The sequence below is a fragment of the Barbus barbus genome (assembly GCF_936440315.1).
Source record: "Barbus barbus genome assembly, chromosome: 18".
NCBI classification, from domain to species: Eukaryota; Metazoa; Chordata; class Actinopteri; order Cypriniformes; family Cyprinidae; genus Barbus; species Barbus barbus.
Window position 1 is genome coordinate 25,650,675 of NC_136746.1, and position 15,242 is coordinate 25,665,916.

Consider the following 15,242-nt stretch of genomic DNA (forward strand, 5'->3'; position numbering starts at 1 on the left):
CACTATTGTATTTGTATGATCTCCACACTGGCTATCAGTGTCTGTCAGATTGTGTGTGTAAACATCATCTGCATTGAGTTACTTTTAATGTCATTTTATTTAGGAAGAACACATTTTCAAGGATAAAACATGCTAATTTCTATCTTTTTTTATACCACCACAGAATTCAATGTTCTGTGTTACATTTGTAGTCCAATAATGACCTCTAGCTGTTGATTTCAAAATATTAAGATGTGAATGAATGAATGAATAATATGATAGGCCTACAATGTGTATGTGAATTATTCAAATTGTAAACAAGCAATTGTACTTTCAGTGGAAGCTATTTTCAGCTCTAGCAAAAGTCTGTACCATTCTGTTCTGTACCATTTGCATTGTGTTTTTAACCTTTAAAAACTAATTATTTGTTGTAAGTTGCAATATGTATGTATATAGATCATGCACTGATTTTTATTCTTTGGACATATATAAAAAATAATTTTTCACATAACCAAGCTCTCTGACTTGCTTTCTGTACTCTACGTACAATTTATAAGGCCTGATCTTTTTATTTTCTGTACTTCATCAAATGATTTTACAAATAATAATTGAATTAAACCCATTTTATAAAATGTGACCCTGGACCACAAAACTAGTCATAAGGGTCAATTTTCTGAAATTGAGATTTATACATCATCTGAAAGCTGAATAAATAAGCTTTACACTGATGTAAGGTTTGGACAATATTTGTCTGAGATACAACTATTTGAAAATCTGGAATCTGAAGGAGCAAAAAAATTTAAATATTGAGAAAATCTCCTTTAAAGTTGTCCAAATGAAGTTCTTAGCAATGCATATTACTAATCAAAAAATAAGTTTTGATATATTTACAGTAGGAAATGTCAAAATATTTTCATGGAACATGATCTTTACTTAATATCCTAATGATTTTTGGCATAAAAGAAAAATCAATCATTTTGACCCATACAATGTATTTTTGGCTATTTCTCCAAATATACCCCAGCGACTTAAGACTGGTTTTGTGCTCCAGGGTCACAAATGTTTTGTTGCTTACTGATTCTATATGCATCTATATGTATTTATGTTTGCTCCATTGATATCAAGGCACACAGCTGTTATATACACTGATCAAATGGATGGGGTCCCAAGCCTGCAGAAAACAAACAAAGAAATAAATAACACAAAATAAATAAAGAAACACATGGCTAGATAAAACAAATACATTTTTAATTAAATTTACTCCTAAATGTATTTTTAGATGTAAATAATAATTATGTAGCCTAAATAAACACGTGGAAATAAAAATAAATAAATTCTGTGTATATCCTCCAGCACTGCAGGTGGCGCCAATGAGCTCAGTTCGCTGTGCAAACGTCGCTTTGTTATGACGCAGATGTGTGCATGACATTGGTGTGGCGTGAATGATCTGAGCAGGTATTTAATAACGTTATTTATTTACACTACCTAATATCACTTTACAAGAACATTTTGACCAATGTTAAGAGTTCACATCTTGCTTGCTTGCTTTTATCGATAACATGACATGAGAATTGCCCATAATATACTCATTATTAATAGAGAACTATTATTGTTATTATTTTTAATTTTGGCTTGCTTTTAATGTCAGGATGGCCCTGTCGTTGTCCGGGGTGATTTTGCCCAAACTGATGCAGCAGAGGGCTTTCAGGTAAACAATTTCTTCATTTTTCAGGTTTTCCTTTAGTTTTGAGGTTTACATAATCATGGGACAAATATGAGAGAATTGTAATGTTGTAATATGTCTTTTTAGGGTTAATTTCTACAAAAATGATCATTTGTAATCCCGAGTGACTGCAGAAATGGATTGGTCAGCAAGTGTGGGCACCCTGGTTTTATTAGCTAGGGTGATTTCTAAACTAGGGGAAATGTTTTGCTCTGAATATACGAGTAGTGGTCCAGTTTCTCAGAAATGATATGATATATACTGCTCATATCAGCATATTAACATGATATATGAATAAGAAAACAAATGTAAAATCATTAATATTTGTTTGAATGTGTTGACTTTTCATGTAGCCCTGACAGTTCAATGTTCTTGCATGTTCTTTACAAAAACCATCCTATTATCATCTCACTGCAGCGTCTCAGCAGCTGTGGCTGCTATTCAGAAGTTAACACGCGTGAGGGTGGTCGACAACAGCGCTCTCGGAAATGCCCATCACCACCGTCCACCAAAAGTCATTCACGTATACACCAAGAATGGAATCGGTAAAGTGGGAGACAGAGTCTTACTGGCCATTAAAGGACAGAAGAAAAAAGCTCTCATAGTAGGTCACAAGATGCCTGGAGCTCGAATGACCCCACGCTTCGACTCAAATAACGTGGTTTTGATCGAAGAGAATGGAAACCCCACAGGAACAAGAATAAAAGCTCCTATACCAACACATCTGCGCAAAATGGAGGGGGAATACTCTAAACTGTTAGCCATTGCTCAGCGATTTGTGTAAACTGGTGTGTTTGTATTCTGGGAGGACAAATCCTAAAACATGTCTCTTGTATTTAACTACTTATCGTTGTAAATATAAAAAGAATGTTCAGGTAATTATCCTTCATGGTTAATAATTTGTAATAAAAATGTGGATGAAACTACGTAATAGTATTTGCTATAATTCTGTAGAGAATGTTACATTATCATCTGGGTTAAAGTATGTAACTTTTAGTAAAAATAACTGATTATAGTATTATCAACGCTTATGGAAGCTTGTTTCCACCACTTTTCATCTCACAACTTTAACCTTTTTCCCCCTCAAAATGTTCATATCTCACAATTCAGACTTTGTTTCTCAGAATTGTGACATACACTTGAAATTGAGAAAAGTCAGTATTGTGAGAAAAAAAAATTTGAATTGTAAGAGTCACAATGATCTTATTTATTCCAAATGAAGAGAAAAAAACCCCCAGACGTAAACTCAGAATTCAGATAAAAATGTCAGAATTGCGAAATCACAATTAAATGCTCCAGTATGACACACTTGTAAGGACGTTTCAAGTATTTGGATTTGTTTCCAGAACATGAAATAAAACAATTTATGTAAGTTTAGTATTACAACAGAATTTATTCTGAAGCTCTGATCATAGGAAATCAGTGACAGTATCTACACAATTACGCATTGTGCATCTAAAGCTTTTTTTAATAGGATGCACTAGTTCACCTTATAGGAGAACATGCAGTGCTGTGGGTTTTTTTCCCCCCTATGGCACTATTCATAGACAGCTTTTTGAAATAAAGGTCGGTCTTCTGTTAGGACAAAACCCAAAACTTGAAGCTCACTTGATATTTATCCCATGCACATGATGTTTCTCAGCCATTCCACCAGTCAATACAGCAGCGGTGAGTGGAGGTCCTCTTTCTTGTGTTTTACACTAGAGGGGTTTTCTTTGTAGTGTAACTGCAATGTGTAATATTGAGTGAAAAATAAATCCTTAAAGTAGGAGCATTTTATTCTAATGAGGTTATAGTAGGATTGTTGCATGAGGAGTTCAGCATTGAGGCACTTTGCAGCAGGTTCTTGAGTTGGACGTTCATGGTTTACCTCAACCGCATATGGTCATGAAAAGCCACTACACAACAAAAGGAGAATGAGACATTAGTGTTTTGTAGATGGTTTGTTTTAACATTTGACTGTAATAAAATCAAGCCAGAGCACCTCAGATAGGTTCATCTCAGCCGTTCCTGTTCCATCTTTGTCCAGCTGCTGAAAAGATCCTGCAAGGAAGTGCAAGACCATGAAAACCACGCTGGGATAAAGCATTCTGGTTATGTTTAAAATATATATTAAGAGCCACCATGTGATACAAAAACATGTGACCTACTGAACATGGCCTCCAGTTTGATCAAGCAGCAGACGAAGTTATCAAAATCGATAACCTCGTTCTCAGCATATCTGGCTACAAGAATCTGGTTGAGTCTGTTATTGAGCTTAAAGCCTGTAAAGAAAGTGTATAGGATGACAGGATGGTCTTTCAGAGAGAACCTCGAAGTGACACTAATTTATATATACATCATTTAAAAATTTGGTTACATTAATATTTTTGTAATGTAACGTGTATAATATTTTAAGTCTTATGATCACTATCAGGTTAATAAAAAATACAGTAAAAACAGTAATATTTTGATACTGAATATTGTTAGGTGTAATTTGTTCCTGTGATGGCAAAGTTGAATTTTTAGCAGCCATTGCTGAAAATCTTTTGTGATATTATAAATGCCTTTACTGTCACATTTGATCAATTTAACGCACCCTTGCTGAATAAAAATATGAATTTCTTAAAAAAAAAAAATGACTCATGACAAACATATGGACAGTAAATGATCTCAATTCATTCAAGTTTTTGCACCCTTTTAGTTCATTAATGAAATGATTGTCTCTCTTACCTGCTGTTTCCACAGCCAGACGCATCTCATAAGAGCTCATAGTCCCTGATTTATCAATATCAAACTCTCTGAAGATCCCCTGAGTGACAAGGAAAGCATGAAATATTTATTTTGAACACTATACTAAAGAAGCTATGAACATTTCATAGTGTGTGAAATTAGTTTAAAAAAAAAAGTCTGACCGAAGACACTCACCAGTAACTTCCTTACTTTGTTCCAGAGGATCTGAAATTCTACTAAACCCAACCGTGCACTACCATCTTTCTGATGAACGGAGTCAAGAGTAAAAACAGATACAGGTTGTCTGATCCCAGCTGATCAGATATTACTTATCGCAGAAAATAATTTAGCAAGGCAATATACCAGAATAAATGCTTCTTATAACATATTCTGCACACATTTGTACTATTATTGGCATTTAAAGCCAATAAACAGCCTATGAGCTTCAGGTTTCTGCTTTTAAACATCCCGAATTTCTGAAATTCCACTGTTTTTGGATTAATGTGAAGAGGACTGTTGAGAGAATGACAGAGATGCTGTTAATCGACTAATCGACTTAATCGACCGTTAATCTTAACTTGTATTTAACCACAGAATACTCTTGTAAATAGTGAAGGATACATCCATGAGGTTAACCATAGTTCTGCAGGACTCCATGCTGAAGCCATCTGTCTTCAGATCCTTGTCTGAGAGAGAAACAGTTGATTCAAATCAGATAAACAGGTTCGTTTTGACGGCATTGACCCCAAGTGTAGGCAAAAGAGCGTTTACTCACGTTTGGACACTACTCTGTTGAGAATAGTTCTGAGTTCACGGACAGATATCTCCATATCCTAAAACATAAAACAAAAAGTTAATATTTAAATGCAATGTCCTAACATCAGCAGACCTAAAATAGAAACACGCTTTTGTATAGTTATTCACCTCTCCAGCCAGCTGGGCAAACAAGGACTTGAAAGAGTCATCAATATCATCCTCTGTAATTTCTGCCTACAAAAAAACCCCAAAGGAGCCACGTTTATTAAAAAGTCTAAAGACTATGGCATTTGTTTTCTAATTAATGTGGATCCAAAATCTTACCTCATCCTCCAGGTCAGCTGAAATCTCGTCATCCAACTCCCTTTGAGGAAGTGAAAGTTGTGACAGAATAAAATGTACTAATCCTAATGTCATTCCAAATCCAATTTTCTATTTTTTCCATGCAATACAATAGGAAATATGACAAGAGAAAATAATTGCATCATCTAAGTAGTGCATTTGACTTGTAAATATAGTTATACATTATATTAAAACATAAAAAATGATGATGATTCTGTTATATATATATATATATATATATATATATATATGCATGTAATAGATTGTATTGTACTAATGAATATATGACATCTCTATCCACTCCTAGTAGAAAAATGAAGCTTGGCAATTGGACAGAAATAACATGAGGGTGAGTAAACAATAACTGAATTTTAATTTTTGGGTGCTATTTCAAAAATGTACACACACTTACTCTGTCTGTGACTGCTTTTCAGTGAAGACTCGTAGGACAAAATCTGCCTCTTTGCTGGGTTCGAAGGTGGAGGGGACAATGATGTATTCACCGGGAGGCAGGTGGAGACGAGTGCTCACCTCCCGCAGGTTGATGAAGGTCTCAGAGCGGGCAGACGATGAGTTTGTCAGGAAGAAGTCCTTTTTAAGGTGAACGTTCTGACAGCCTGCATACTGCAGACAGACGGAAATGACAAATCTGTGCGGTATGCAAAATTAGATTCCACAATCTACAGGAAAATTCATCCTTCCGTTTTAAAAATAAATGTTTATGGAAGTATACAAACCGTAATGGTGTACGCAAAACTATTTAACAAAGAAATTATTGACATGGGTTCATACCTCTTCAGGAATCTGTAAGGAGGAGAAAAAGAAAGAAAACAATTAGGCTTTTTTCCTTTCTAATACAGTTATCTATAAACTCAATTTGAACCTATTTTGCTCTTCTACCTCATAGATAGCAAAGCCGATGGTGTGCATGTCCTGTCCTTGGCGGCGGTACCGCCTGCGGTCTTTCTGCATTAAAGCCACCAGGAAGCTGCAGGCCAGTTCTTCATCCTCTGGGTCATCATCTTCCTCCAGCAATGTGATCTTATACTGTGGATTGATCCAGAATGTGTCTGCCAAATAGTACAGGAACACGTACCAGTCAAGGGTTCAAATCCTAGATAAAGCTGGTAGCTGAGCTTGATTTATGAGTTAATAATTGTTCATCATTGTTCGTGATGATTCTTTATGCACTACTGTTCAAAAATTTGTGTTCAGAAAGATGTTTTTAAAAGAAATTAATATTTTATTTAGCAATAATGCATTAAATTGATTAAAAGTAACAGTAAAGATTTTTATAATGCTACAAAAGATGTCTTACTCAAATAAATACTGTTCTTTTGAATTTTGTATTCATTAAACAATCCTAGAAAAAAATGTGCCACTGTTTCCACAAAAAAATAATAGGCAACACATCTGATAAGAAATGTTCCTTCAGCAGCAAATCAGCATATTAGAATGATTTCCGAAGGATCATGTGACACTGAAGACTTGAGTAGTGATGATGAAAATTCAGCTTTGCATCACTGGAATGAATGACATTATAAATTAATTTTTAAATTAAAATAAAAAATTAAAATAGCAGTTTTCCTTAACTAAAAAAGAAAACGGCTATTAAATTAAATTGTAATATTTTACAATAATATGTTTTTTACTGCATTTATAATCAAATAAATACAGCCTCTGTGAGCAAGAGAGACTTCTTTCAAAAACATTTAAAAAAACCTTACTGACCCCAGTGGCAGTGTATATCCTAACATTTCCAGAACTGAAAACCAATTAATTGGCAATGGGATTTTTGCACCTATGGCCAGTGGTAAAGCCCACCAATGTTTCCAGTAGTAGGGTCACCCACTATGACCAACAATATAGCCACTCTGTGACCTCAACTAATAAAATTGCTGGACGTGAACAGGGGTGTTACTCACTTGGATGGTTTCGGCAGCCTCCTGCGGTACTGCCTCTCCGCCAGGCACCGTGAAACTTGATGGTGTTCCAGTGGCTCAGGTCATCATCACTCAGAGCATCAGGGGTCAGATTACAAATCTCCAGCCTGGAGAACTGCCGCAAAAACTCACTGAACGACATCCTGGGGACAAAGGGAACTGTTCATTTATGCTGTGAGCATATACAATACGTTTTTGGTCTATTGATGTGTCAAATTTAAAGGAATAGTTCACCCACAAATACAAATTTGCTAAAAAGGCACTCACCTTCAGGACATCCAGTATATATAGATGAGTTTGTTTATTCAACAGAACTTGCTCACCAATGGATCCTCTGCTGTGAATGGGTGCCGTCAAAATTAGAGGCCAAACAGCTGATAAACATATCACAATAATCCACACGACTCCATCAGTTAACATCTTGTAAGTGAAAAGTTGCTTATTTCTAAGTTTTTCTAAGTCTTATTTCCACTTTAAACCATTGCTTCTGACCAAAATATGAGTCCACAATCCATTATAATGCTTCCTCCAGTGAAAAAGTCAATCCCCTGTTCCTGTTGTCCTCTCACATCCATCAAAATCCAACCACGTATTTGTTTAGAACTGTTCTGGACTGTTTTTGCTTGTAAACAGTGCCACAGTGATCTCTGCTTATTTCTCTCCTGATTCAGGCAAGACAACTTTTTTGTTTTTATCAGCTGTTTGGACTCTCATTCTGACGGCACCCATTCACTGAAGAGGATCCATTGGTGAGCAAGTGATGTATGGTTGAATTTCTCTAAATCTGTTCTGATGAAGAAACAAACTTATCTACATCTTGAATGGCCTAAGGGTGGGCAAATTTTCAATTTCCTTTTTTTCAACTATTCCTTTTTTTGCTGATTAAGCTCACCAGAACTCTCCATCCTCCATTTGTAAGTGCAAGTCATCCTTCTCAGATGGATCAACTTCATCCCATTCAGGGGAGCTGGAGAGGAAACATACACAGTCTTCTTATTCAGTGACTTAGGCTGAACTGAATAAGACTTTCTGTGTTATTTCTTACTTGTCGCTCCAGGCCCCCATCCATTCAATCTGACCCCACGGGTTACGGATGCGGATTAGCCTCTCTGTATGACCCCTAAATTCCACCTGTCAAAGAGAGATCGCACACATGAAGGCAGACAAAATTAAACTCAAATGTGTTTATGAGCAACATATACTGAGAGCATCACCTGTTTGAGAGCAGTCACTGAGTAAGCATGACCCTTAACCAGCTTCTTGAACGTCACAGATTCCATGTCAAAGGCACTGGTGATCTGATACACAATCAGAAATGATATATTAACCTAAATCTAGATTGAGGTAAATAAATGTTTCTAAAGAAGTATCAAATTACCCATATTATTAGTTTTTTGTAAATCCATGCAATTACAATTGACATTAAATGTGACAAAACAAATTTTGTAGTAAATGAAGTATAGTAAATTCAGTTCTCACATCAATAGAGCAGCCCAGCAGGGAGCCTCTCTCCAGGGCTTTGCTGATGATTCGGTACAAGTCTCTCGGAGCCTTCTGGAGCTCATACATCTCTGAAACCCCTCCGGTGAAATCCTCAAAACCCTCAGTAGTGGATCCTCCAGAGAGAGCTTCGTAAGAGCCATTTAGCCTGGTACAAAACAAACAAACACACACACACACACACACACACGTGTGTGCTTAGACTGTACTAAAACCTTTATTAAATAAAAGAGACTGTCCGCTTTTGTAAATGATTCTTGTTTAGTAAGAACACATTTTGCTGGCCTTTACCAAAATGTCTATCAGGACATACTTAGCATAGGCTTTTTCAACCAAGGCACTCCAGAACTCATTTCCCTCTGCTGAATGGACAAACATGAGCTCTCCGTCTCTGACCGGGAGCCGATCATCAATCACAATGTCGACCCACTCGCCAAACTGCCAGAACTGCACAACAGAAAAAAGCAACTGTAACGAACCTAACATCCAGAAAATGGACAGTGATTAGTATGAAGAAAAGCCTGAGAGGACAGATTAAAAATGCAGTCACATTTAAAGTTGCGAATTTTGATAAAACAGTCATTTTAATAAAATCCATGCAATCTGGAATTTTGCTTGAGGGAGAAAAAAATCCCAACTGAGCTGGCCAACAGAAATCTGCTTAACAACTGAGATTGGCAAAAAAAAAAAAAAAAAAAAAAAGGTCAGCTGTCTATTTGCATTGTCTAATGTGACTGCACCTTAAGATTAACAGAAATATCAAGAAGAAATACTTGGGGAAACATACATATATATATACATATATATATATATATATATATATATATACACATACACATACATACACACACAAGTATTTCTTTATACATGGATACAGTATCTCACAGAAGTGAGTACACCCCTCACATTTTTGTAAATATTTTATTATATCTTTTCATGTGACAACACTGAAGAAATGACACTTTGCTACAATGTAAAGTAGTGAGTGTACAGCTTGTATAACAGTGTAAATCTGCTGTTCCCTCAAAATAACTCAACACACAGCCATTAAGGTCTAAACCGCTGGCCACAAAAATGAGTACACCCCTAAGTGAAAATGTCAAAATTGGGCCCAAAGTGTCAATATTTTGTGTGGCCACCATTATTGTCCAGCACTGCCTTAACCCTCTTGGGTATGGAGTTCACCATGGCTTCACAGGTTGCCACTGGAAGACATCATGGAGCTGGTGGAGGTTAGAGACCTTGCACTCCTCCACCTTCCGTTTGAGGATGCCCCACAGATGCTAAAATAGGGTTTAGGTCTGGAGACATGCTTGGCCAGTCCATCACCTTTTTTAGCAAGGCAGTGGTCGTTATTATATTGGAATACTGGCCTGCGGCCCAGTCTCCGAAGGGAGGGGATCATGCTCTGCTTCAGTATGTCACAGTACATGTTGGCATTCATGGTTTCCTCAATGAACTGTAGCTCCTCAGTGCCAGCAGCACTTATGCAGCCCCAGACCATGACACTCCCACCACCATGCTTGACTGTAGGCAAGACACACTTGTCTTTGTACTCCTCACCTGGTTAACGCCACACAAGCTTGACACCATCTGAACCAAAGTTTATCTTGGTCTCATCAGACCACAGGACATGGTTCCAGTAATCCATGTCCTTAGTCTGCTTGTCTTCAGCAAACTGTTTGCGGGCTTTCTTGTGCATCATCTTTAGAAGAGGCCTCCTTCTGGGACGACAGCCATGCAGACCAATTTGATGCAGTGTGCGGCGTATGTTCTGAGCACTGACAGGCTGACCCCCCACCCGTTCAACCTCTGCAGCAATGCTGGCAGCACTCATACGTCTATTTCCCAAACACATCCTCTGGATATGACACTGAGCACGTGCACTCAACTTCATTGGTTGACCATGACGAGGCCTGTTCTGAGTGGAACCTGTCCTCATAAACCCAGTGACCAGTATGAGAGAGTGAGAGCGATAACACCAAATTTAACACACCTGCTCCCCATTCACAGCTGAGACCTTGTAACACTAATGAGTCACATGACACCGGGGAGAGAAAATGGCTAATTGGGCCCAATTTGGACATTTTCACTTAGGGGTGTACTCACTTTTGTGGCCAGCGGTTTAGACATTAATGGCTGTGTGTTGAGTTATTTTGAGGGGACAGCAGATTTACACTGTTATACAAGCTGTACACTCACTACTTTACATTGTAGCAAAGTGTCATTTCTTCAGTGTTGTCACATGAAAAGATATCATAAAATATTTACAAAAATGTGAGGGGTGTACTCACTTCTGTGAGATACTGTACCTATAAATTGCCATTTAAAAAAAATGGGGCCAGAATAAATAAATAAATGTTTGTCCAATATATGTTTGTCCCAATATAAGCATTTAAGCATAAATATTCAGATTAAAAACCCTTTCTACTGTATAATTTACAATAAGAACCTCTAGAGCACGCAACTGTGTTTCAGAACCTGAAAGTGGAAGATTCCAGCATAGTTATCCTGAAAGCTCTGGCCATGAGGGACGACCCTGTGGAGGAGTCTTTCATTAAGAGTCAGCGAGGCTATAGCAGCGAGGAGCCAGCAGTCACCTGACCATGAAAAAAAAACAGAGGCAAGGAGAAATAAAGCCACTTCAAAAAGCAATTTAAACTGTAATACCAAAAGCCCTGAATAAAATGCTTTAATCAATATTTTGTCTTTTAGTAAGACACAGTAGTTGAGCTACCACTCTACAACCAGCAGGGGGACACAGAGAAAGGGGTGGGGTTTGTTTTCTCAGTGAGGCCTGTGCAAACCCATTCCTGTTTTCATCCCACTCAGATCTCCACCTCAAGAGCAGAGGAATTTTCCACATCCTCAAAACCATAAGGGGCCAGTGTTAGGCTGAATATACACTACCATTGCTGTCTCTAATATACGAGAGTTTTCAATTGTTAAACAGTTTTTTTTCACTGTATAATTTATATATATTATTGCAAAACACTACTAATATCGAATGAGTAGGTGTGTGGACATTTGTCTGGTCCTGTATTTGATAGTTTTAAACTAGCTTATGTAAAAGGAGTACAAATATGTACTGTACTAGGGCGGTAACATAAAAACTAGAAAAATCTGACATGCACACTGAATGAGAAAAGTTGGCACAGTCACAAACATGCACTGAGTCAAGGTCAGTGGGAAGTGGATGAGTCACATGCAGACACGCCTCAGGTCAGTTATATGAGCTGCTCTTTCTGTGGTGAGTCATGCTTTGAGTTTTACAGCTTCAGAATCATTTGGAGGGGATTCCATGACACGTAATACCTGCAGAGACAAACACTACGAAGCTATGCGTGCTCGATGGCTTTTGTACAATCAGATAACCTACCCAGAGCTCCTTGACAGATGTCTGTCCGTGAGGCTCCACCCACAATGAACTGAGGATCATCACAGAGCTCCTGCAGAAAAAGAGGGATTAGAGAGAGACTGGAATTAGGCAACCCAAAGATATTTGCTTTAATAAATCAAGACTTTATAAGATCAGTTCAGCCAAAAATGAAAAAGCATCCTCATTTTGTAACAAACTAAATGTATTTTTTATTTGTTTATTTTGGATTTTTAACACAAAGTAAAAATGTTGAAGAATCTTTTAAAATGTGGGGTGACCATGAACTGTCAGTGTATGGAAGAGTGTTATTTTAGCATAATTAAGATATTTTTGAGTACTAATAAAAGGTTTAATTTTTGTATGTTTTCATTGTAATTTTAATTAATGTTTTCAGAATTTTGTGTGTATTTTTCCATTTTTATTAGTTTAGTTATACATGTAGTTTTTATTAATTTTTATTTCAGTTTTAGTTATTTTAGTACATCAAGGTAAAAAAAAGGTCCTTTGGCAACTATTTGAAATAAAATATGTTTAAGCTATTTTATTTCAAGTAACACTTTTTTATGATGGTTTTAGATTTAGTTAACTATGACAACCCTGGTGTTGAAAATAAGATATTTTCATGTATTATGTAGAAAAATAACATGCTTTGGAATGACATGAGTGTAATTACTGCTGCCACTCCTATGTAGCCAGAGAAACATACTCATATTCTGTATTGAATTAACAATTAATCTGAATGAAGCCACCTCACAGGAATCATGTGCACTCTGACTAAGTGTGTCTAGAGAAATGTTATAATCCTTGTGTATGTGAATTTATAACAGTGACAACAGCTGCAATAGAGAGAAGGGAGAGGTCAGTGTGGTTAACATTCTGACTATGAACTGCAAGGATTGGGTGGGTCATGTGACACTGAATTCAGCTTTGCCATCACAGAAATAAATGACAATGAATTTAATTAATTACAATAAATTATTGTACTTTTTGATCAAATAAATGCAGCCTTGTTCAGCATAAAAACTACTTATTTTTCCCCTCACCGTAGGGCGCATCCACTCCACACCATGGGTTTTGGAGGAATTTGGGGCAAGTTCTTTGAAGCCGAGAGAGGGTGGTTCGGCGGGGAAGCAGGGGTCTTCAAACAGGTAGCCCCCTTCCAAACACTCCTGTTTGAGAGCCTCAAAGTCCTGGTTCTGGAAGTGTAAAGCCTGCTCAAAAGAGCCCACGCCTTCTGCCTGTAGCCTGTTAGCACTGATCTGTGCCGAGATTCCTCCATATGCGAACATGCTGGAGCCGTGAGATGCAAAGCAGTTATAAATAGCAAAACTGATAGCAAAGGGATTCATACTCAAACACTTTAAGAATTTTTGTGCATTTGTGTGAGTACATTGCATTGTATTTTTTCTATAATATTAATAATAATTAAAAAAACTACAATCGACAATTGATAAATGCAAATTATGCACACTAGCTTTCAAAAGACCATACACTCTCAGAAAAAAAAAGTACAAAGCTGTCACTGGGGCTAAAAAAAATCTAAAAATGACATCTTTGTACATTATTTACCCCTAAATAGTACACATTGCTATCTTAAAGGTACATACTAGCACTTTAAAAGTACAAATTAGTACCTAAAGCATATATATTAGTACCTGATGAACTTGACAGTTGGTAATTGCAAAATGACCCAAAAAATGCATCATTTGTTTGCACATGCTACTTGTTTTGATATTTAGTTTCTAATGCAATTTTATAAAATATTTTAACACAAATTTTAGTGTCCAAATACAATTTGGTTCCACTGAAGGCTGTGGGCATCAGTTAGAATTACTTTAAAGTAGCCTATATGATGTATACTATTCCATATCAATAAGGTTAAAAATGTAAACAGAACAGATGCAGAAGGTCTGGTGTTAAATGCTGTACTGTGGCTCTGCTCAGTTAAATATGTGCAGGTTTGTAGACTCATAATCTGCAATACAAGACTCTCACTCAATATTTAGACTTGTAGATATTGACATGGCACATAATTATATATTTAAACTGTCACAGCATTTGCATCATATTTCTATTATCTCTCTGCATCAATGACTGCATTGTGCTGCTGGCCTCAAAACTCACAACAGACTGAGGGCCTCCCATTCATGTCAACACAAATCACACTCAGTGTAACTTCACAACCTGCATAAATGTACACAAATTATTAACACTTAGAAAAATCCACCACTGGGCCGTTTTAATCTGTATATTTAAACACTTTTAGTGGCGATTTATTAAGCGTCTATGGTTGTTCTGTACATTATTTCATTTCTAAAATGTATGCAAGGCATTTTGTTGTGTTGTTGTCTTCGTAAATCACTGCGGTTCATTTAATTATCAATTTCGACTGCAATTTCTAGCGATATTACTCAAGCCTAAAACGTTTTCAAGCTTCAATATGTGCATAACATGCATTTCTGACACTGAATACAGTGTTCAATGCGACAGACTACAGCAGGCCGACGGAGACCAACAACACGGACAGAACAGAAATGATTAAATCTCGACATGATTCAGAAATACAAGATCTGCTAAACTTGCCTTGCAGCTGCGGTCCTGTCAGTCTCTTCTGTGTGTGATATATACAGTTATATTCTCCCGAAAGATACTATTACAGCTTTTGTGTGTGTGTGTGTGTGTGTGTGTGTGTGTGTCCAGAGGAGGCGGGGCGATACACACTGAGACAGACAAGTGCACTTAAACCGGTCAAATGCTTTACAAATAACGGGTCCGATTTATAGTGGATTTGAGAGGGTCCCAAGCAACCCTCGAGCTTTTCTAACAGACATAAAAACAATACGGTATAAAAATAAGTACTCTATTCACATCCAGTGCTGGGGGTAACGCATTACAAGTAACTAGTAAA

At 37.0% G+C, this 15,242-nt stretch overlaps 3 protein-coding genes across 3 annotated transcripts in view; 2 read left to right on the forward strand and 1 right to left on the reverse strand.

Annotated features, from left to right (window-relative positions):
- Positions 1–15,242, forward strand: part of LOC306883822 (uncharacterized protein) — a gene marked incomplete at its 3' end in the record, with an annotated part of 468,688 nt that overhangs the window by 411,655 nt on the left and 41,791 nt on the right. The window lies entirely within an intron of this gene.
- Positions 1,358–3,294, forward strand: mrpl14 (mitochondrial ribosomal protein L14). Its single transcript, XM_079440627.1, has 3 exons — positions 1,358–1,434; positions 1,628–1,687; positions 2,120–3,294. Exons 2-3 carry the CDS (start codon positions 1,629–1,631, stop codon positions 2,484–2,486), a joined length of 426 nt encoding a protein of 141 aa, XP_079296753.1. The 5' UTR covers positions 1,358–1,434; position 1,628; the 3' UTR covers positions 2,487–3,294.
- Positions 3,079–15,039, reverse strand: LOC306884616 (calpain-1 catalytic subunit-like). Its single transcript, XM_079440628.1, has 22 exons — positions 14,918–15,039; positions 13,378–13,624; positions 12,335–12,404; positions 11,437–11,555; positions 9,269–9,402; positions 8,935–9,103; positions 8,670–8,753; positions 8,501–8,586; positions 8,348–8,422; positions 7,438–7,598; positions 6,413–6,582; positions 6,305–6,316; positions 5,925–6,136; positions 5,495–5,534; positions 5,339–5,404; positions 5,190–5,247; positions 5,036–5,100; positions 4,610–4,678; positions 4,415–4,493; positions 3,853–3,966; positions 3,687–3,745; positions 3,079–3,600 (listed from the first exon to the last, which is right to left on the reverse strand). Exons 2-22 carry the CDS (start codon positions 13,621–13,623, stop codon positions 3,574–3,576), a joined length of 2,115 nt encoding a protein of 704 aa, XP_079296754.1. The 5' UTR covers position 13,624; positions 14,918–15,039; the 3' UTR covers positions 3,079–3,573.

Bases quoted from the DNA above. Each gene is read 5' to 3' on its own strand.
- mrpl14 (XM_079440627.1), top strand. From the start codon at position 1,629: ATGGCCCTGTCGTTGTCCGGGGTGATTTTGCCCAAACTGATGCAGCAG. The intron at 1,688-2,119 runs GTAAACAATTTC...ATCTCACTGCAG, and splicing joins ATGCAGCAGAGGGCTTTCAG to CGTCTCAGCAGCTGTGGCTG.
- LOC306884616 (XM_079440628.1), bottom strand. From the start codon at position 13,623: ATGTTCGCATATGGAGGAATCTCGGCACAGATCAGTGCTAACAGGCTA. The intron at 5,535-5,924 runs GTAAGTGTGTGT...ACTTCCTCAAAG, and splicing joins GAAAAGCAGTCACAGACAGA to GGAGTTGGATGACGAGATTT. The intron at 5,405-5,494 runs GTAAGATTTTGG...GTTTTTTTGTAG, and splicing joins CAGCTGACCTGGAGGATGAG to GCAGAAATTACAGAGGATGA.